This window comes from Sardina pilchardus, chromosome 9 (assembly GCF_963854185.1).
Source record: "Sardina pilchardus chromosome 9, fSarPil1.1, whole genome shotgun sequence".
In the NCBI taxonomy this organism is placed as follows: domain Eukaryota; kingdom Metazoa; phylum Chordata; class Actinopteri; order Clupeiformes; family Clupeidae; genus Sardina; species Sardina pilchardus.
Genome location: NC_085002.1, coordinates 6,956,255 through 6,975,866, shown reverse-complemented (window position 1 = coordinate 6,975,866; position 19,612 = coordinate 6,956,255). Strand labels below are relative to the sequence as shown.

Sequence of the window (19,612 nt, the reverse complement as noted above, 5' to 3'; positions counted from 1 at the left end):
TTTGGATCCACAATGAACTTTGACGGCGGAGGCATGTCGTTGTTCAACTTGGATGAACTTGCAGTAGTTGGACGGGTTTTTTTTTTTTTAGGGGAATTTGGGTCTTTTTCTTTGTCGTCATGTCAATCGCTCCACCCTGCCCCAGCACCCAGCCAATTCTTTTTTTTTTTTTTATAAAGTGAATTGTTGTTCCTCACCTCTGCCAAAGCCAGACTCCTATTTTAGGTCGGGCCTCTGGGGGTTTCTCTGTTCCAGCCTGACACTGTGAACTGAACGGAAGAGTTGGTTTTGGACCAGAGCCTCAGAAGGATCAGCTCAAGCTAAAAGAGAGGGAAAGAGAGAGAGAAATGAAAGGGGGAAAAAGCAAGGGATGGTGTATGGGAGGGAAAGAGGCTGAAGATGGAGATAATAAACATGTACGTGAAAAATTACCTAAAGTGAAGCAGAGTCGGGGGTCGGTTGGTTGCCAGGCCAACGTGTTAGTGTTAGCCTTAGAGTCTTCGCCTTATCCTCTCCTGACCCGACCCTCACCACCACCAGTTCCCTCCCCGTGTTGTAACATCTGTTTCATGAGAAATGTTACACACAGTAACTGCAGAGGAGCTGAGGAGGCAGAACTGGCTTGATTGCTCTCCTCATTAAACAATATATTAGATATATATATTTAGATTTCTCACAGGGTGCCTGCCCGGTCATGTTCATTCTAGGAAATGAGGTGGGTCTGATCCAGTCCTGCCATTTTGATTAGCCAACGATGACTTGAAGTAGTGTTGTGACACTTTTGGGCATGGCTGTGTCCATGTGATGCCAAACAGGCAGACACCCTTCAGTCAAAGTTGAAACAGATGCTGATGTTTCTGAATAGCCTTTTCAGAGAATCCCCAAACTTTTGTGGAAGCCTAAAAAAAGTGCTGTCAACATCGACTCAGAATAGTCGAGAAAATTAGCGTGTCTGGTCAGATGAGGATCAGATCAGAGTCAACCACTGCATTCCACCAAGGCAAGCAAGTAACCGCCAGTGCCGCCAGCAAAGAGCCACAAACAGGAAGGGGGTTTCGAATACATGCACTGACGGCTGTACCCTCGATGGGGTTGAGTGATTGTCAGGCACATGGTTCGTTAATCCACTATCTCATCCCAACCCAAGAACACGGAGGACACATTCCAGAGATGACGGAGATCGGAACATTCTGGGTTTGAACTTGCATACTATCAGGTGTGTGGCCTGTGGCAGTGGCATCTCGTCCAATCGTGCCAGCGAAGAACGCATCTTTTTCCATCATATGCGGTTATTTCATATTTCAACATTACTCTAATTGTCCGTGCCAGTTGATGGAGAAAATAGCCTAACCTAGAATATGGTACGGTGGTCATGAAATTTGTGCAAGTAGATGTTTTTTTGTGTATGTGCACCTTGCACATTGGTGAAAATATTTTTGCCATTACTTTTACTGGCCTTCATGTCATTGGACCATTTGAGAAGGTAGTGATTGTGCATGAGAGTACTCTGGAGGTACTGAGCATACTATTTATGAGGGGACTCACTGGAGAAGAGGCGCAGTGAGCGCTAGCCAGCAACTTAGCTGGGGACGAGTGTTGGGCTTTCTAAAGGGAGGCCAAAGTCCTTTCAAGCCAATCCCTCCACTCGGCGGCCATATTGTAACGCTTGTTGGTCACTTATTGGGCATCTATTTCGGCAGAAATGCGAGTGCGCAGAGCTTCACGACACGAACCTAGCGGCGAGCGGAAAGATCACAACGCGATTGCCACAATGTATTCACATGTCACCACCTTTTTTGCGGCGGAAGAGGCGGGGGATATGTGTAGACAACTGCCATATTGCCGTTACAAACTAACCCTCGTGCATTTCTATGGAGGTTTTTCGGAGTGCTGCATTTCCTCATTAGAAAGTGTCTGGGGAAGCTACGTGACTACACACGCCTCCACAGCCAGGGGGGTTGTAATCCATCCTCTACCACTCCATTCTCTGCTTTTCTCTTTCTCCCCCTCTTTCTCTCTCTGGGGGGAAGGGGGGTGGAGATCCCCTCCGCATGCTGAAGACAAGGTGCCATTGATGCACTTGGACACAATCATGGCATTGTCTTTTTTTTGACTCTCCACCCTCCTGCTGCTTTGTGAGGGTGCATGTGCAGGTGTTTTTTGCTTGTAAATGAGGTTGAGAGACGTGCGTCTGCGTCTTGCAACTGGCGACGAGCCAAGAGGTGCAATTTGTGCACATGCAGTACACATACGTGTAGTTGCCGCGCATGGCTTCCCACAAGGTGCCCCTGCTTTCTCTCAAACTAATCAGATGCCCAACTCATTTGGTTGAAACCTATAGAGTAGTGTTCTCGTTTGTACAGTAGTGTTCTCGTTTGGTATGCCTTTGGGAGTGAAGACTACACATTTACAGTACTGTAAGTGTCCTCACCTCGACCTCTGAGCTGAGTAGCACAAGAGATTTAAAATGTGGAAAATGACCTCCTCTTACGCATTTCTCTAGTATTGCCATTTATAACATTAACATAACATTAACGTTTATAAACATTGTTCCTTAGATAAATCCCATAATATAAGTCTTAGAAGGCCTATAATAAACAGTCCATGACTTTGTTTAAAGAAAGACCATTCCACAGAATTCCATAGTTTCACTCCAAAAAACCTCATCATCTTGACCTCAGAGCAGGCGTAACTTCCCCTTAATCTAAGTTCCTGTGTGGAGTGTTAAAGCCAATCTCATCCCAGATCAGCTGTCTGAGCTCAAGTGATGCTTTTTATTTAGCAGACACACTAATCCAGATCAGCTCCTTATGGAGGGAAAATATGCATTTAGCTTAGCATGTCTCCCTCTGGGATCTCTAGATGAAATAACTTATCTGCTCAAGAGCACATGGGATATCTTGGGCAAGCGTTTATGTCTCGTATAGTTGACTTTATGAATGTAGGCGTCATGCTAAAATCAGTGCGGTACTGTTGTTATCCCTTGAAGTATCACTTTAACCTCCACTCTTTGGGTGCCTCTCATTTGGGCTTTTATACGTCCTCCCATGCTCCTCGGGCCTCGATCCTCACTGATCTACATAAAGAATGATGGGGCGAAAACAATGGGATAGTCTATCCAGTGTTAGTTATAGATCAGTGGGATTGCCCTAAGGATCGAGGATCGAGGAGGCATGTTGAGAAGCACCTTACGACAGCTTGACTAACAATTCCCTTCCTGACTCTCCGTCTTTGTTAGCCTGGGAATACCCATACGAACCTTTGGCAAATTTGAATTTGCTCTGCAGGTCCGTCTGACCGCTGACACTCATTTGCAATGTTCCGAAAACATCCAATCACTATCGCTGATCTGGCATGGGGCGGGCTTTATGTCATGACAGATAGAGTAGTGCATTGAAAACAGCCAATGGCAGTGCAGATAGCGACAGGGTTAAACAGATACAGATGTCTATTTACTTTGGAATTGAATAAACTGCATTTAAAACCTTTGTTTGCATGATTGCTGCAATTTTGAAAGGATTTGGTATGAGTTTAATGCACCGATTTAAGTTTAAATTCACTGATAGTTACACTCCTGGAAGTTGTAAATCAATAAACCCTTTCCAGACCCACTCTCAATTTCAACTGAGATGTGGTCTGGTGTTTAGAAGGCTACATCTATGCTGTTGGTCTTTTACATTAGTATGCACTTATGGGGATACATTGCCATATGAGCACAGCGACACTCTGTTCCCTTCTAATCTGGTGGTTTTAAGGAACACTTCATGAGAACTGCAAATTAGACATGGGCATGTTGAGACCTAATCATGCATGGCATCCAGCTACCCCCAACCACCAGACTTCTTTAGGAACAGCTCAAATTTAGTCTGTAGTGAAGAGATGCAGAAATGGCACTATTGCTTACATACAGTGCCATTTCCTATGAAATGGTACTGGCAAGGGATATCTAATCGCCCCAGATGATCTTAGCAGAAGTATTTGATAAGGTGTTAGTCTACGCTGGTACTTTGCAGCTGCTCAGATGCTCGGGCTTGTGGTTTTGCTGACGTGTAACTGAACTGAGTGCTATTCTATTTTTGAATCCTTGCCCAGATGCTCTTGTATACATTAACAATATTTATATGTACATATACAGCCCATATATACAACCCCAAAACAGAAAAAGTTGGGATATGAAAATGTGAATAAAACAGAAGGGAATAATCTGCTCTTAAACTCATATTTAGTTGAATAAAAGGATACAAACAACATATCAGATGTTGACAATGTACAAATTTGACTATTTCATGGAAAATGTATGTTTTAATTTTTTTATTTGATACCAGCAATAAGTTTCAAAAAAAGTTGGGACGGGGGTAACAAAATACTGGAAAAGTAGTGTACTAATAAAGGAAGCAAAAGAAGGAATGTTTCACTACTAATTAGGGTAACTGGTAACATGATTGGGTATGAAAAAGAGCTTTCCAGAGAAGCAGGGTCTCTTAGAAGTAAATATGTGGGGGTATTTATCGTCACTGTGTAAACCTGTGTGCACAAATGATGAAACAACGTAATTTTAATGCTTCTTAACATGAAATTGTGAAGTGTTTGGGCAGCTCATCATCTACAGGGCACACTATTATTAAAACATTCATAGAATCCAGAGAAATCTTTGCAAACAAGACCTCAGATGGCACCAGGCTTGTGCAATATTCCAATTTTTAGAATTGGCCTCCATTCAATTCATGAATTGAATTGGCTCTGCCCCATAGGAAGTTGAATTTGAGTTGGAATTGGAATGACAGGAAGTGGAATTAAATTCATGGCAATTCAAAACAATTCCACAGTCACACAACAGAAAGAATGTTGAATCCGACATACATTCAGATTTGGGAAGGTTACTTTGGAAATGTAATTGCTTACTGTTTTAAGTTATAAGTTGTGTGTTTGATGCAATCATATCTGACATACTGTATACTGTGAAACTATGTTGTTAAACACTACAATTTAATGATGTATATTCATTTAATTGAATTTCAATCTACTTCCTTTAATTCAAGAATTGAATAAGAATTCAGGAGTCATTCTCAATTCAATTCTGAGTGTTGCACAAGCCTGGATGGCACTGTATCAACACCAGACCTATGGCGATGTGGAGCTGTGGAAGAGCGTTAGTGCCTACAGCATTGGAATCTTACACATTTGGCAATGCACAATCAATTCTGAATGATGTATACAGGTTTTGAGCAACGGGAAGGGAAGACCTTCAATGTTTCAGGAAAACAATGGCAAAATTAATTCTGCACATATTTTAAAAATATTTTTCCAGGCCCTTTTATATGTGCATAGGGTCCAGCTGAAGGGATCCAACCTTGCTCAGTTTCACACAGTGTCGTCTCAGACATCCAGTACAGTCCGTAGACTTTCACCCATTACTCTTGAGGTTACGCACACATGCTTGACATGCCTGTGCAAACAATGCATTCACAAGTACGAGAGCACATGAACACACAACTACACATGCACATTCATGTTTGCTCTACTCATCTGAATGCAAACACTGATTATGTACAAGTTCAAATGTACATGCATATAGCAAGTGTGGTTTGGTGTTCATGTCTTTGCTCTGCAGACAGAGATTCTGCAGGTAATATAGATGCACTGCACATGCACACTTCTCATATCAACACCCAGGTCAACTGTACACCTACTAGACACACACTGCAAGTCCCCACAAGACCTTTCACCTGGTCATTACAGGAGAAGCAATTTGATTTAAATGAAAAGTGTGTGTGTGTGTGTGTGTGTGTGTGTGTGTGTGTGTGTGTGCCTCCTGAGAATGTGCTTGAAATCACACCGCTGTTCTCCTAACCCAATCTGTGTTTCCCTGAATGGGAGGTCTGGCGAGCGAGCCCATTCCGCCTTGTTAGTTCTGCGTACATGTCATTATTCATTATCAACATGTGGGTTAAACTCCAGCATGGACACTCCGCATGAAATACAGCCAAGTGTGTTTGCTCTTGGCCACAGATATCCTCTTCTCTTTTTTCCTCTTCTGCACTTCTTTTTTCTTTCTGTGGTTTCTCTGAAGCAAAGGGGAATGTCCATTTCACTCTAATATTTTATGTAATAGCATTGTTAATCACAGCTCTGTGCTTTATGCAAATATAGTACACAGTTGTAAATTATATTGACTTTTATTAATATGATGGTTTGAGGCTGAGGGTATCTGTCAGTGTGTGATTGGCTTTGGTAATGATATTGATTACACCAGTGTTTCTTAACTGGTGGGTCAGGACCCAAAAGTGGGTCGTGGAACCATTCTAGGTGGGTTGTGGTGCTTTTGCTTTTTTATGCTACCTTTTCAGATCTAATATCGGACAGGTTATGTGAGACATCTTTTTAAATGCAAGTAGGCCCTGAACAACCCTGACTATTTGAAGTAGGATATGGATTGAGGATGAAATGGGACCAAAATCCCAATGTATGGTGTGCAGTATATTGCTTGCACGTGAGAGCATTAAACCATCAAAACTAAATTGCCACATAACAAAGCATCCCTGTCACAGACCAACCTGTGGACTACTTTGAAAGGTAACACGTGTAATGTACACACATGTAATGCCAAACACCAGCAGGTTCCAAAGCAGTAGACCTACAGGCACTTTGTCTTAGGTTGCCCACCATATCCATTGGCTTTAACACTATATTGGTCGTGACTTAATGAACATGGGAATTTGTGAGTGTCAAAGTCAGACAAGTTAAGAACCACTGCATTACATTATTGGGAAATCCTGCAACCATTGCAACACTAATGACCACATTATATCTTGTTTAATATTGTGGATGGTCACATATTGTCAGTATCGCTTCATAGTTATCAGCTTTTATGAACTATATTGATGTGGAGCTGTATTACAGCCAATTTCACTGTTCCTCTTTTTGCATTTTTGCTGCTTTTCACCTCAGAACCAGTCAGTAATACACTGTGTAGTATCAAAAAATGGAGTGAAGCATCTCAAACCACAGTGAGTCTTAGGCAGTGTGTGTCCTACATTTGCAGCCTTCAAGGACAGACACAGCATGCTCACTTGTGCGCTCTCCTCTAAGGATAATCTTCAGAGCCTTTGCTGTGGGCTGAAGATAAAACACCAATTTGCTCCCAGGACTGTAACAACAGTGAATGTACAAATTAGATTAAGAAGTGAAAATGGGTCAAAAATTGTTCAAATTGATGATTTCCCAGCTGTGTCACCAAAACAACCAGCCATACCCAGCCATGTTGATAACTGTAAACAAACACCTCAGCCATGTTCCACTCTGTCCATCTCTGCCAACTTTCTGACTGGAAAGCCAAACCAAATGCCCCTGTGTACCCAGTGGTGAGTTGGCATTGTCAGGTATACTTTCACCCCCAGCAAATAACAACAACCATTCACCACCTCTGCACCCTTATACAACTGAGCCACAAACATTTTGTAGTACCTTAAACAGAGAGAATCAGTAGGTCTGCAGGTAAAGGTACATATGTAGCCTTTGTTCTCTTCACTTGAATACATAAGGTGTTGTCGCTGCTGGACCGTTAGGCTGCAGCAGTTATTATACTGTCGACAGCACTGCTCTCTGTTCTCCATCTCAAGTCTTGTCAGCAGCAGCACTCCCACCATTGCTTAGCAGTGACAATCATGCAAACACATCTTTATGGGCCATTGTCATAAGATGGAGGTCTACACTGTACATCATTTTTCTCATCTGGTTGGAGGAAGAGGCATCCAACAAAAAACAATATGTGTTGCTTTAATGTCATGGCTGAGTGTTATAGACTAACAACTACAGCAATAGTGATAGTGTTTTATTTCACTTCAATGTGATCTTGGGATTGTGAATCAAGTAAGCAGTGAGAGATGTAAGTTTTCTTGACACTTCAAAGGCTCATCCAAGTCATCATCTGGGAAGATGGGAAGATGTTTTGAAAGCTATGTGTCTGGTTACCTAACTGCCTTATAACACGCTCTATGAAGATGGCAGCAAAAACATTGTTTGGTTTTCTTGTTTACAGATGCAGCTGACCTGTCCCTTATCCATTTTTCCTTCCAAGCTACACTCTGCATCTCCTGCCCTCACACACACACACACACACACACACTACACACAAAACTCGTGTTTACAACACCTGTCCCACCTGTCCCATGATTGCGCATGTCATCAGAACTTGCCACAAATTACTCCATGGCCTGCAGCTTGTCAACATTATCCAGATCAAATCCAAGCCCAGAACTCTTGGAGTGATAGAATGCCACCTCCTTTAATGATCACTTATATAACTCGTGAGTGAGGGAAAGACCAAAAACAAACAGGACATGTTCACCTATCTGACCGTTCTCTTAACCCAAAATACATTTGACCTATGAACGTCTACCGGTAATGATTTAGGAGGCAAAGAAAGACATGTAAGATGGCCATGTTAGAAGTCTGTTTCAAAGTCCATTGTTTGAAAGGCTATCATACTCTACGTTTAAAAAAAATCAGATGGTATCACTCTCTTAGGACAAATACAAAACCAATAGAAGTTTATGTGTAGCTATAGCTTGTGAAAAAAAACTAGAACAGACTCTCTGAAGCCTCTAGAGAGGAAAAAGATGCTACCACTCATGGTATCTAGCTGTCTTGTACACGCACCTCCGGTACTTCCTCTACTGTAGCTCTGGAGTGTCCTGATCTCCATTTGTGTGGATATTTGATGTACCGGATGAATACAGTGCAATGTAGTTGTGTTCCTGTTCCACACTGCATCGTTACCACACTGATGTTTGCTGTTTTATCGCACCCTGTCTGGACATGATGGTCACCCGATGCTTCCCTTGTGAGCGTTCCATGTGCTCATGTGCGGCAAAGAGATGCAGTCCTTCCAATAAAAATAGACACTCCACACACGCTTACTCTTGCCCCATAAACAACTTCACTGTCAGTAAAAAGGAGACAGGCGCAAAAATAACTCTGCCGTTTCATTCCCAGACGCCTGCAGACATGCATTCCCGCGTGTGAAGTGATGCTGTCAGACAAACTTACATTTATACACACATACCTGCTCACACATACCCAGACCCCAGTGCTCTAAGCACATAACTCAGACACCTAGACATAACCCACTGGCTCACAAACACACAAACATGACAAGAAAAATGGTAGGTCAGGATATATGGTACACGTCAACGTAAATAGGCAAACGCCAACGCAAGCAGGTGCTTGCAAAGGCCATACACATACATATGTACAAGCACACGCTCTAACCACGGATTAATGAACTTTCATCTCTGAACTTTCGCACACTGGGCAGACAGACAAGTATGCCAGCCACACACATGGCTCACTGCCAACTTGTGCTGAGGTAAGGTATCTCAGGATATCCCAAACACTGCTGCGATCGTTCCCCATTCTGCTGCGTCTTTGCAGTCCTGCGTCCCGTCACTGCAACCACAGGGCATGGGGCATTACATCCATCAGCTGACCTGGGTCTAGATGTGGCCCAGATATGGGTGTGTGTCCACTGGACCTCTGCCAGGTCACGGCCAGATCCCTTCTGTACACAGTTGCTATCTAGACTGGCGTCTCAAGAACAACTTGGGGAGGGGGAGGGGGAGGGGGTAGGGGCGGACATAAGCCGATTGTGAGGACATGTGATTTTATTTAGTTTATTGTGCTATTAAGCTTCTTGCCAACAAGGCAAAAAACACATAAAAGTGTCTGTGTCACTTCCAAATCTGAAGTGGCCTTGAGCCTGTAGAAGAGATGTTCCTAAGTAATCCATGTCCCCCCCCAGAGAACACAATGTTGTTCAGATGGAATTTCTTCAGCCGAGAAGTGTGCGAAAACGTCAGTTAAAGCACTCTGCAGGGGCTGTATGGGAATTTGGTTAAACTGCTTAATCACAGCTATGTTGAATATATGTTGCTCTTTGTGTAGGCTTCTGGCTTCCATATGACATATGTCAAATAAAGGACACGAGAGGCTCTGTGAGAACTTGGAAAAAGCATGTTTGGTATTGGAAGTGTCTTGATAGATGTCATGAGATCACAAGGTGGATGCCTTCTTTACCCTTGGCTTTTGTCTGCAATGCATGGTAAAATATAGAGACTGACTTACATTAACTTGCTGGAAGAAATGAATAAAATCGGCCAATCTCTCTATTGGAAGTATCCAGTTGAAAAGATGGTGTAGAATTACTCCTGTTGAGTAGGCCTATCATTATTGTGAATGGAGAAGAGGTCTCTACCATGATCTATAGACCTGGCTTCACTGGAAGGTATTTATGTACAGTATGTTCTGCTGAGCAGGCTAGTAGTTGGTAGGGCTTTAGTTCAGTCACACAATTTTCATATTTCAAATTACATAGCCATGCGAATAATTGTAGTTTGTGCTCCATTTTCTAACAGCATTTCTGGCACCATGTTAAGTACAAAGACACCAAAACTAATTCTGCCTTAGAAAGACACTCTACAAACAAAAATGTTGTTTATCCTATAATGTCCTCGTTTCAACTTTTGACTTCCCTTCGCATATGTTTTGTCATATTCTCAGCTCACTCTTCACTCTTTACATTTTCATGAAACATAAGCACACAAAAAAGAGCGAGGACGTTGAATTGGCCCTCGATCATACAAGCCTTGGAAGCTTGAGTCAAACAAAATTCTCAGTAGTACTGCAATTACTTCAGTTAGCACACATGGTATTTTGGCCACCTGCCAAATGTATTGGAATCGGGTCAGAATGTGGCGTGTGCTTGAGCACGCGCGTGAGCAATGCACATAGCAACGAACAGCAGAACTGTTCAATATTACTGCAGAATACGTAGCAGTGTATGGTATCTCTGAAGGCACGATTTCTGAAATCTTCTCATCACGTGGCTTCAAATACATTGAGTAAACGTGCGCACCACAATTGCCAACTCCTTTCAACACGCGTAACTGACAAGTCATTCAACAAAATCCATTTCTCAAGTTGTTGTGTCTAACTCATGATACTATACAGGCCCGCAAATGTTGGGTAAGCAACATTTTGTCGAGTCTAAAAGATAAGTCAAGTTCCACATAGTGTATCGATTCACTGATTCTATAGAAGCTGACGAAATGTTGCTCAAAGTCAAAGCCACTCGGTATGAAAATGCTTCTATCCATGTTTCCAGAAAATTAATATCACCAAGAGCCAATTTGGAAAACAAAGGTTATGATTCGCGCATTGCTCACTGCGGCATCAGCCTTTGCATCGTGAGCCAAACTGTACCAAGAAGACGACCGTCCTTTTTCTCAAAAATTGCTTGTTCTGGGCAGTGCTGCCAATCGCAAGCGCATTCAGAACTGTTCACTTTTGCTCCACGTGCGCGCCCATTTGGGGTTTGCCTAGCGTTTTGCAATCTGATTGGACACACCCCCACAGAGGCCACGCCCACATGATCCCAGTCCCATCAGTGGGCGGGTTTCGTTTGCGTGCGCGCTACGATTGGGTGGACACGTTAACGCAACATCTTTTCGGTAGGTCCAAACTCGGCTTGAAGCTTGCTGTATAAAAACGGTGCCTGTGCCGCTGGAGAAGATGAGCTTGGTCCTCCACCTATACAGTTCAGCTCAAGCATTCTATGACTTTGAATTTGAGAGTAATGCTGCAACAAGCTCTCAAAGTGTCTGGAAGGAGTGCATCTCCTCTCCTCAAATGGATGGAACGCTGCTTTGAGGGCATCTCCGTCGGATGCGCCAAGCAGAATGATCATCTTCAACTGAGAACGCTGGAGGAGATGCCTGGACCATCAGTGTTCAGCTTCGCATGGGATCTTTTCGGCAAGCGGGGACTGTCTCGTCTCCACGAATTACAGGTAGGTTTCATGCATCCCTACCGGTTTCAGCTAACTTTACGCACATGTCAAACATATCCTGTCAGAAAATGGTATTGAGAGACTCATCAGCTCCGAAAAACTTTAAACGTTAATCATATTAACGTCATATAACCGCAGTGGCGAGATCATCTTAATTTGATCAGTTTAACGGATTGATCATGCTTTTTGCTTTTTGTGCGTCAGTGTGTGCGTGCGCGCGCGCTTGTATGCATATGATGATTTTGGTAGTTGCAGCTCATTTCAGTACCAACACTTGGCTTAGTACGTTATCTCATATTATGTCACATGGCCCCGGCTTGCCTAATGGCTGAGTTCTGCTGTGTGTATGATTGCACGATTATCCATGATTATGAGTCAGACCTATAGCCCCTGGAAAGACTGACGTGAGTTAGCCTAGATTCAGTGTGACTCCCTGCGTGTTGAGTCAACACACTCACAGTGCTTCCACTTCTATCCACTGTGCACCACAGCACACTTACAGATGCAGGGACCTCCTGCATGCTTGACTTGCTTGCTTTACTGCTTTGTCCTTTTTGCCTGATGTGACCCTTTGACCTTGCATCACCAGCTTGATGGACGCAAGCGCTACGGTCCGATGTGGAAGGCGAGCTTCGGTCCGATCTTGACCGTGCACGTGGCGGAACCGGAGCTGATTGAGCAGGTTCTGAGGCAGGAGGGCCAGCATCCCATGAGATCGGACCTGTCCTCCTGGAAGGACTACCGGAACCTCCGGGGCCACGGCTATGGGCTCCTGACTGCGTGAGTACAGCATACACACAGTCACACACATTCTTTCTCTCTCTCTCTCTCTCACTCACACACACACACACACACACACACACAGACAGACACACACTCTCTCATACACACACATGCGCTGACAGGACACATAGTATTGGCCTTTAGTAACCACATTTTTGAAAGCACACCCTCTCGGAAATAGAGATAGAATTTGCTCCCAGAAGGGCTTTGACCTCTCAACTCAACATTGTCCAACAAACAAGATAGGAAGACAGAGAGAGAGAGAGGGAAAAGTTGCATTTTTTCTCTGTAGTTGGATGTCTGCGTCACATGTATTGGTGCAGCATGATCGGGTCATCAATCACTCTATACACTTTATTGTTTTCAATTTGCACTCTCACAACTTTCCTGCCATTTCCTGTAAATGTGTATTGCTTCTGGCAGTCTGTGTGCTCCCGCCCCTACACACTGTAGAGAAGTGTGATGTGTCATTTCTACTCTGCAGAATACTATTAGGGCGCACTAAGTCATGCCCCAAGTTCACCACGTTTTTATTTTTCTGAGACTGCATGTGGAGTGGTAGTTTTCGTATTGTCACTTCTATCATTATCGCAAGGATACCAGTGCAGTTTATAACTCCCATCCCTATGGAAGGCTTACAGTCATATTCGCTGTGCCTGCATATTTCAGCCTAACACACGCACACACACACACACACGCACATTCACTGACACACAAACACAAACTTGACCTTATGTGTGTCACTGTGACAGTCGTGTGTGTGTGTGTGTGTGTGTGTGTGTGTGTGTGTGTGTGTGTGTGTGTCTATACAAACTTCCACACCCACATGCCCTCAGGTAATATCACTCACAGTCAATAACTACAAACTACACACAGAGTGCATTGCATGCTCACAGAAATGCAGAACACGGAAAATGGCCTCCAAGCATATGAATGCTCCCCTTTTTTGAAACCAGTCCCTTGCCAGTTCTTTTTTTTCCACTTCTGCTGAGCCTATCTTCATTCATGTATCCCGTGGTGTTGCAGAGTGGGGATGGAGGGGGGGGGGGGGATAATGTGCGTGTGTGCCTGTGTGTATGTGTGTGCGTGAGCCTGTGCATGTGTCTGCCTGTATGCATGACTCATACCAGAACACGTCACAGGGTTTCTGACGTCAGAGAGTGACGCGCCAGCTGCAGACAATGAGCGTTATCAGACAAGACAGATGAGCGCGGCGGCATCAGGCACTCAATCAGGGAAGTCAGGGAACAAGGGACTCTCCAGCGCGCACATCACGCCCATTAATTTATGCCCATTAACTTCACTTAACAAGTTAAACGTTAATTGAGCGCAGATGCTATGTTGCAGTACGTGAGCAGTCAGTGAGAGCAGCTGGGAGACAGACACATTTTGCTCCATTACAATGGACAGACTGACTGCAATTGACAGACTGACTACAATTGAATTTAAAAAGCAGAACAAAAACAACACCGAAGACGGAAAATATGAATGAATGAGGAATGTTGGCATTTTGCTGGCAGAAAGGTGTGGGTGCAGGACTTGTTTTCCCACAAATACAGAAACAGATATAGCATGCATGTATGTCAGGGAACAGGTTTTAAATAGTCTACTATTTACATAAAGTGCAATAGGTACAACAAAACTGTTTTGTGGGATGGAGTGCTAATAAATTTAATCATGCTTCAAATCTTCATGACCTTCATCACCATCAATGTGACGTAAAACAGATTGCACACCCAAAGTGCAATTATCATTGTTCCATTGTTTCACTGTAGTGCTTGACTTCAAATGTTTCATTTGAGTTATTCATAGTAATTCATAGCTGTCACTTAAAGACTCTCTCTCTCTCTCCCTCTCTCTCTCTCTCTCTCTCTCCCTCTCTCTCTCTGTCCGTGTAGGGAGGGGGAAGAGTGGCAGTCTGTGCGTAGCCTCTTAGGGAAGCACATGCTCCGGCCTAAAGCTGTGGAGACGTACGATGGCACCTTGAATGGCGTCGTCACGGACCTCGTCCACAAGCTTCACACACGCCGCCAACAGCACCCGCGAGGCGTCGTCAGTGACATTTCGGCTGAATTCTACCGCTTCGGTCTCGAGGGTAAGAGTGGTCAACATCTGCCTTGTGATCCCCATGCGTCTGCTACTACGTCCAGTAGTCCGCAAGTCATACAGTAACGCTATTGCCTCTACTATTAGATATTAATATTCATTCACATATCATTAGATGATGGAATACTTTTTTAAAAGATCATTTGAGGATCAGAGGCCATCAAAGATCAATGCAAGACCACAAAGAGTGCAGCACAGTACACTGATGTATTCAACAAATGTACGAACACGTTGTGATAGCTCTCTCTCTCTCTCTCTTTCTCCTCTTCTTGTCTTTCTCCATCTGTTCTCTTTCTCTTTCCCTCTGTCCAGGCATTTCCTCTGTGCTATTTAACTCCAGGTTGGGCTGCTTAGAGACTGTTGTCCCCATGGAGACAGAACGCTTCATCAAGTCCATCAACACCATGTTTGTGATGACCCTGCTCACCATGGCAATGCCTAAATGGATGCACCAGCTTTTCCCCAAGCCGTGGGACACCTTCTGCCAGTGCTGGGACTACATGTTTAAATTTGGTGAGCCCTGGTCACCATATCATAAACAGATTGAATTAGCGATACTTACACCTTTGTTATGCTAGGTCGCCTGTGCTCAAGCAACAGCTTCATCCGCTATTTCAAAAATGAGATTTCTCAGATTGCATATAGCGTTTGAATAACGTAGATCCTCTTCTTTGATCCAAACGCAGCCAAAGGGCACATTGACCAGCGGCTGAAGAAGGAGGCTGAGAAGGTGGCGCAGGGAGAGGAGATCGAGGGGCGGTACCTCACCTACTTCCTGTCACGAGCCGGCATGCCCATGAAGTCGGTCTACAGCAACGTGACTGAGCTGCTGCTGGCTGGAGTGGACACGGTAAGGCCTCTTCGTATTCATCCTCACAATGAAAGCCCTTCAAAAGCACATCGTCTGAAGGTCACTTTCATGTATTGTTTTGTTACAACACACGCCAAAGTATTTCAAACATTCACTCTCATGCAAATACATAAGTTCTACAGATACAGTCAAAGCTTTTGAATCAGAATCCAGCTGTATAGTGACACATGATGAGATGGTCAAGCTGTTTTAAAACCAGATGGTCGTTCTTGTCTTGTCTGACCGTGCCACCTCTCGTCTCCTTTGTCTCAGATCTCCAGCACGTTGTCCTGGTCCCTTTACGAGCTGTCCCGCCACCCCGACGTGCAGGCCGCTCTGAGGGAGGAGGTCCGCTCCGTGCTGGGGGACAAACTCGTCCCTGGAGCTGCAGACGTGGCCCGCATGCCTCTGATGAAGGCGGTGGTGAAGGAGGTCCTGAGGTGTGCAACACTCATGTTTACTCCTGTCTCTGTCTTCAGATGCTATATAGGACATAGGACATCATTCACATCCAGCCGTTTTGAAATGTTAAGATTAGGTGCTATCACGAGGCCATTAGGACAAGCTGGAGTTCTGAGTTCTGAGGAATTCTGGAATAAAATCTTATTCCCTTTAGGAGTGTACAGTACATTCAAAATATTTTCTGTTCATTTTCTTCATTCCATATTCATGGAATCACTGTCAGTGTGACTGATTTATCAGATTATAAAACATTAGGTTAGGTAATTTCATGAAGAAAGGATCTAAGGTGTCAGCGCTGAATATTTCCATATGTGTGTGCTTTTCTTTGATGCCACGTTTGTTTGTTTTTGCTTTTAGGCTTTATCCTGTCATTCCAGCTAATGCAAGAGTTATTACTGGCCGCGACATTAAAGTTGGAGGCTACCTCATCCCCAAAAATGTAAGATCTACTTACCTTTTCTCATCTGCCAACATTGAGCACTGAATGAATTGTAAGGTCCGTAGCGTAAAATAATATATTTTAACTGATGCTCAGATCAGATTATTGGACAGGAATAGGTGTAGATTCAGAAAAGTGCAGACTTGGCACAGATTGGAATGACAATAAACTGTGCACACAGAGAGCTTTGCAGGTGTTTTTGTAGTCCGTATCAACTCATTGCATTTACATTCCTGGAAAGTTAGTTTGTGTAACGCCCCACAATGGGTTGATACGATCATATTGGCTAATCAGACACTGTGAAGTTAACCCCTCCAGTGTCAGTACAGCATAATGGAACGTATGGCCTTTGTCTCCCCTCGCCAGACCTTGATCACACTTTGCCATTTTGCCACATCGCGGGACCCTGCTCAGTTCCCAGACCCCGACTCCTTCGTGCCTCAGCGCTGGCTGACCAGAGACGAGGGGCATCATCCGTATGCCTCTGTGCCCTTTGGGGTGGGCAAGCGCAGCTGCATCGGCCGCCGCATCGCAGAGCTCGAGTTGTATCTGGCTATTGCACGGGTAGGTTGTGTGTGTGTGTGTGTGTGTGTGTGTGTGTGTGTGTGTGTGTGTGTGTGTGTGTGTGTGTGTGTGTGTGTGTGTGTGTGTGTGTGTTGTGACGTGATGTGCTCACGTTCCTTATTTCAAAGCCCAGCGTTACTAATTGAGTTGTTACCCCTATATTAACACACCCATCATATGTTTTTGCTCTCAGATTGTAACCCATTTCGATGTGAAGCCTGACCCAGAGGGCGGTGCTGTCCGACCCATGACCCGAACACTGCTGGTACCGGAGAGCGAGATCAACCTGCAGTTTGTGGAGCGCCGAGACCTGCCCGGCGCTCCCGGAACCGCCCAGAAGAGAGAACACTGCATCCTTGCACAAAGCCCAGGGCCAGAGGGCACCACCATGCCTCAGGTTGCCTGGTGCCAAGGTCTGCAGGGGAGATGAGCCCTGGTAGACCTGTTACCATAGCAACATGAGCAGAGGGTTTGGGGGGTGCCCATAGCATGACATTCCAGTTCCAGAATGTGCTGCGACACTGTGAGAGAACCCCAGCACTGAGCCGCCTCTTCAGGCCGAGGAGCCAACGGACACAGTAGAGACATCACAGCACGCGTGGCTCCCCACTTCCTGTTTTCCCTCTCGTGTGGAAGTTACTTCCTGTTGGTGTGTTGGTATGGGCTGATGTCATCACAGTAACAGCTGAGTGTGGTTAAGGTAGTGACTGGTTGGTGAAAATCTGAGTTGGTGGAGGGAAGAAGCCAGTGGGGCCAAACCTTGCTATTCTCAGGGGAGCTGCTCTACTACAGTGGAGCACTGCACCAAAATGTCCATGTGAAGGAAAGTGATGACTAAAGTGCTGTGATGACATGACACATTTAAAGATACGGACACGTTTCAGTGTAGATGATACAACATGGCAGTGTCTTCACAGTACTTTGCTTAATCTCCATTTTAAAAACTGTAGTTTTCTGGTGACAGGAAAAACTTGACTGCCCAATAACTTGAAGTGTCCATCATATGACCAGAATGTAATACTTGAAAAAAAAAAAAGAAAATCCATAAGTCACCTGTTAGGAAATCCTAGCCTCTGATAGACTTGTAACTTTGAAACTCAAAAGTCAAGAGTCAAGTCTGTGTATTAAATGTAGGGTAGGTACTGTAGGTAAAATGGTGCTTGAACAAATTATGGATATCTGTAATAGCCAGAGGCAGATATTCCTGGTTCCAGAGAGTAAAAGTCCGGCCATATATTCCTTCTACCTGTGCACTTAACACAGGTGATATCACTAATTACCTGATCTACCTGGCAGCTAATTAGGATGAGCTGGTTTACTAAATGGTTGGATGAAATACTTGGCAGGACTTTTACTTTCTGAACCCGGGATGTCCGCCTCTGGTAATAGCATGCATGTACTGGTTGATTTCCTGGTGTCTTTATGTGTAGTATTGAGACAGGCAGTGAGTCATAGAACATTGACATTGTTCACTGTAGATATCAAGAAACATTCTGATGCAGATATAGCAAAATGTTTAGACAGTGAATTGAGCAATGTTCACTACGGTGGTGCTACTACTATATTGCTTAAAAACTGGTGCTGAAATAGACTACAGGCCATTAAATGATACGTTGTGGTGCTACTACCTAAAACATCAGGGCAATTGTACAGAAATTCAGAAATATCACACACAGAATGGACCACTAGTACTCTGTCATTCATCCTTCATTTTGTGAACCTGTAGATTCCCTAGATTACCCTGACAAAATCAACCTTGAAATATGTGTGTTCAATTTAGACCAAGCATGTTTGCATTACCCTGTGACTACATACAGTGCATTTATATTATATCCCTCCATGAGAACTGTTGTTACAGCAACAGTGCCCTATAGGCCACACAGATTTTGAAAAAAAAAACTACATAGGATGAACTCACATTGTTTGTAATGTATCATATTATGTGTCCCCACAATACAGTGTGTTATACATTGGTAAAGTTATATATTTATTATCTTTTATACTAATAATAAAAAAAAGAACAATCACTCTGGACTGGCTGGTTTTCTTTTCTGAGAAAATGAATATCTGTTCTATGCACCCCCTCCCTGTTGTAAGATAGTGTAACCCAATTTCAGGTTGGTCCACTCCTGCCTGTCGTTCAAACAGATGAACTAATATTTAGACATGCGCTCCAGCAGAATTTCGCAGAACGCCGCTGCTGAGTAGTGCGGTTCTCGTTGGGAGCAGTCTGCTGAATCATGAGGCCGTCCAGAGTTTGGCCAGAGGATTTCCAGCCAACTATTTGCATCACACATTCATTCGACCACTCCTCCCCCTTCCTTTCCTTCCTCTGAAACCAACCCCCACACCCCCCGTCATCGTTGCACTTTGGCTTCAGACACATAATGCATCGAATTTTACTGCATTTTACTGAATGTTACTGCAGCATCTTCCAAGACTGACTTTGTCATACAAAAGAATTGAAGGATTCTCCCATAAAGATTCATTTGTTGCCTCATCCGTTTACAATGCTCACGAGGAGATGATACAGTTCAATATAGGAGTAGGCCTACACCTACAG

General features: G+C 44.1%; 1 protein-coding gene across 1 annotated transcript; it reads left to right on the top strand.

Moving 5' to 3' along the window:
- Positions 1 to 11,524: 11,524 nt before the first annotated feature.
- On the top strand, positions 11,525 to 17,697 carry LOC134092554 (25-hydroxyvitamin D-1 alpha hydroxylase, mitochondrial). The gene is made up of 9 exons (XM_062545478.1): positions 11,525 to 11,845; positions 12,435 to 12,625; positions 14,527 to 14,723; positions 15,047 to 15,247; positions 15,421 to 15,584; positions 15,858 to 16,024; positions 16,404 to 16,485; positions 16,852 to 17,049; positions 17,243 to 17,697. The coding sequence occupies exons 1-9, from the start codon at positions 11,612 to 11,614 to the stop codon at positions 17,477 to 17,479; spliced, it is 1,671 nt and encodes a 556-aa protein (XP_062401462.1). The 5' UTR covers positions 11,525 to 11,611; the 3' UTR covers positions 17,480 to 17,697.
- Positions 17,698 to 19,612: the final 1,915 nt, after the last annotated feature.

Bases quoted from the DNA above. Each gene is read 5' to 3' on its own strand.
- LOC134092554 (XM_062545478.1), top strand. From the start codon at position 11,612: ATGACTTTGAATTTGAGAGTAATGCTGCAACAAGCTCTCAAAGTGTCT. The intron at 15,248-15,420 runs GTGAGCCCTGGT...ATCCAAACGCAG, and splicing joins GGACTACATGTTTAAATTTG to CCAAAGGGCACATTGACCAG. The intron at 16,486-16,851 runs GTAAGATCTACT...TCCCCTCGCCAG, and splicing joins GCTACCTCATCCCCAAAAAT to ACCTTGATCACACTTTGCCA.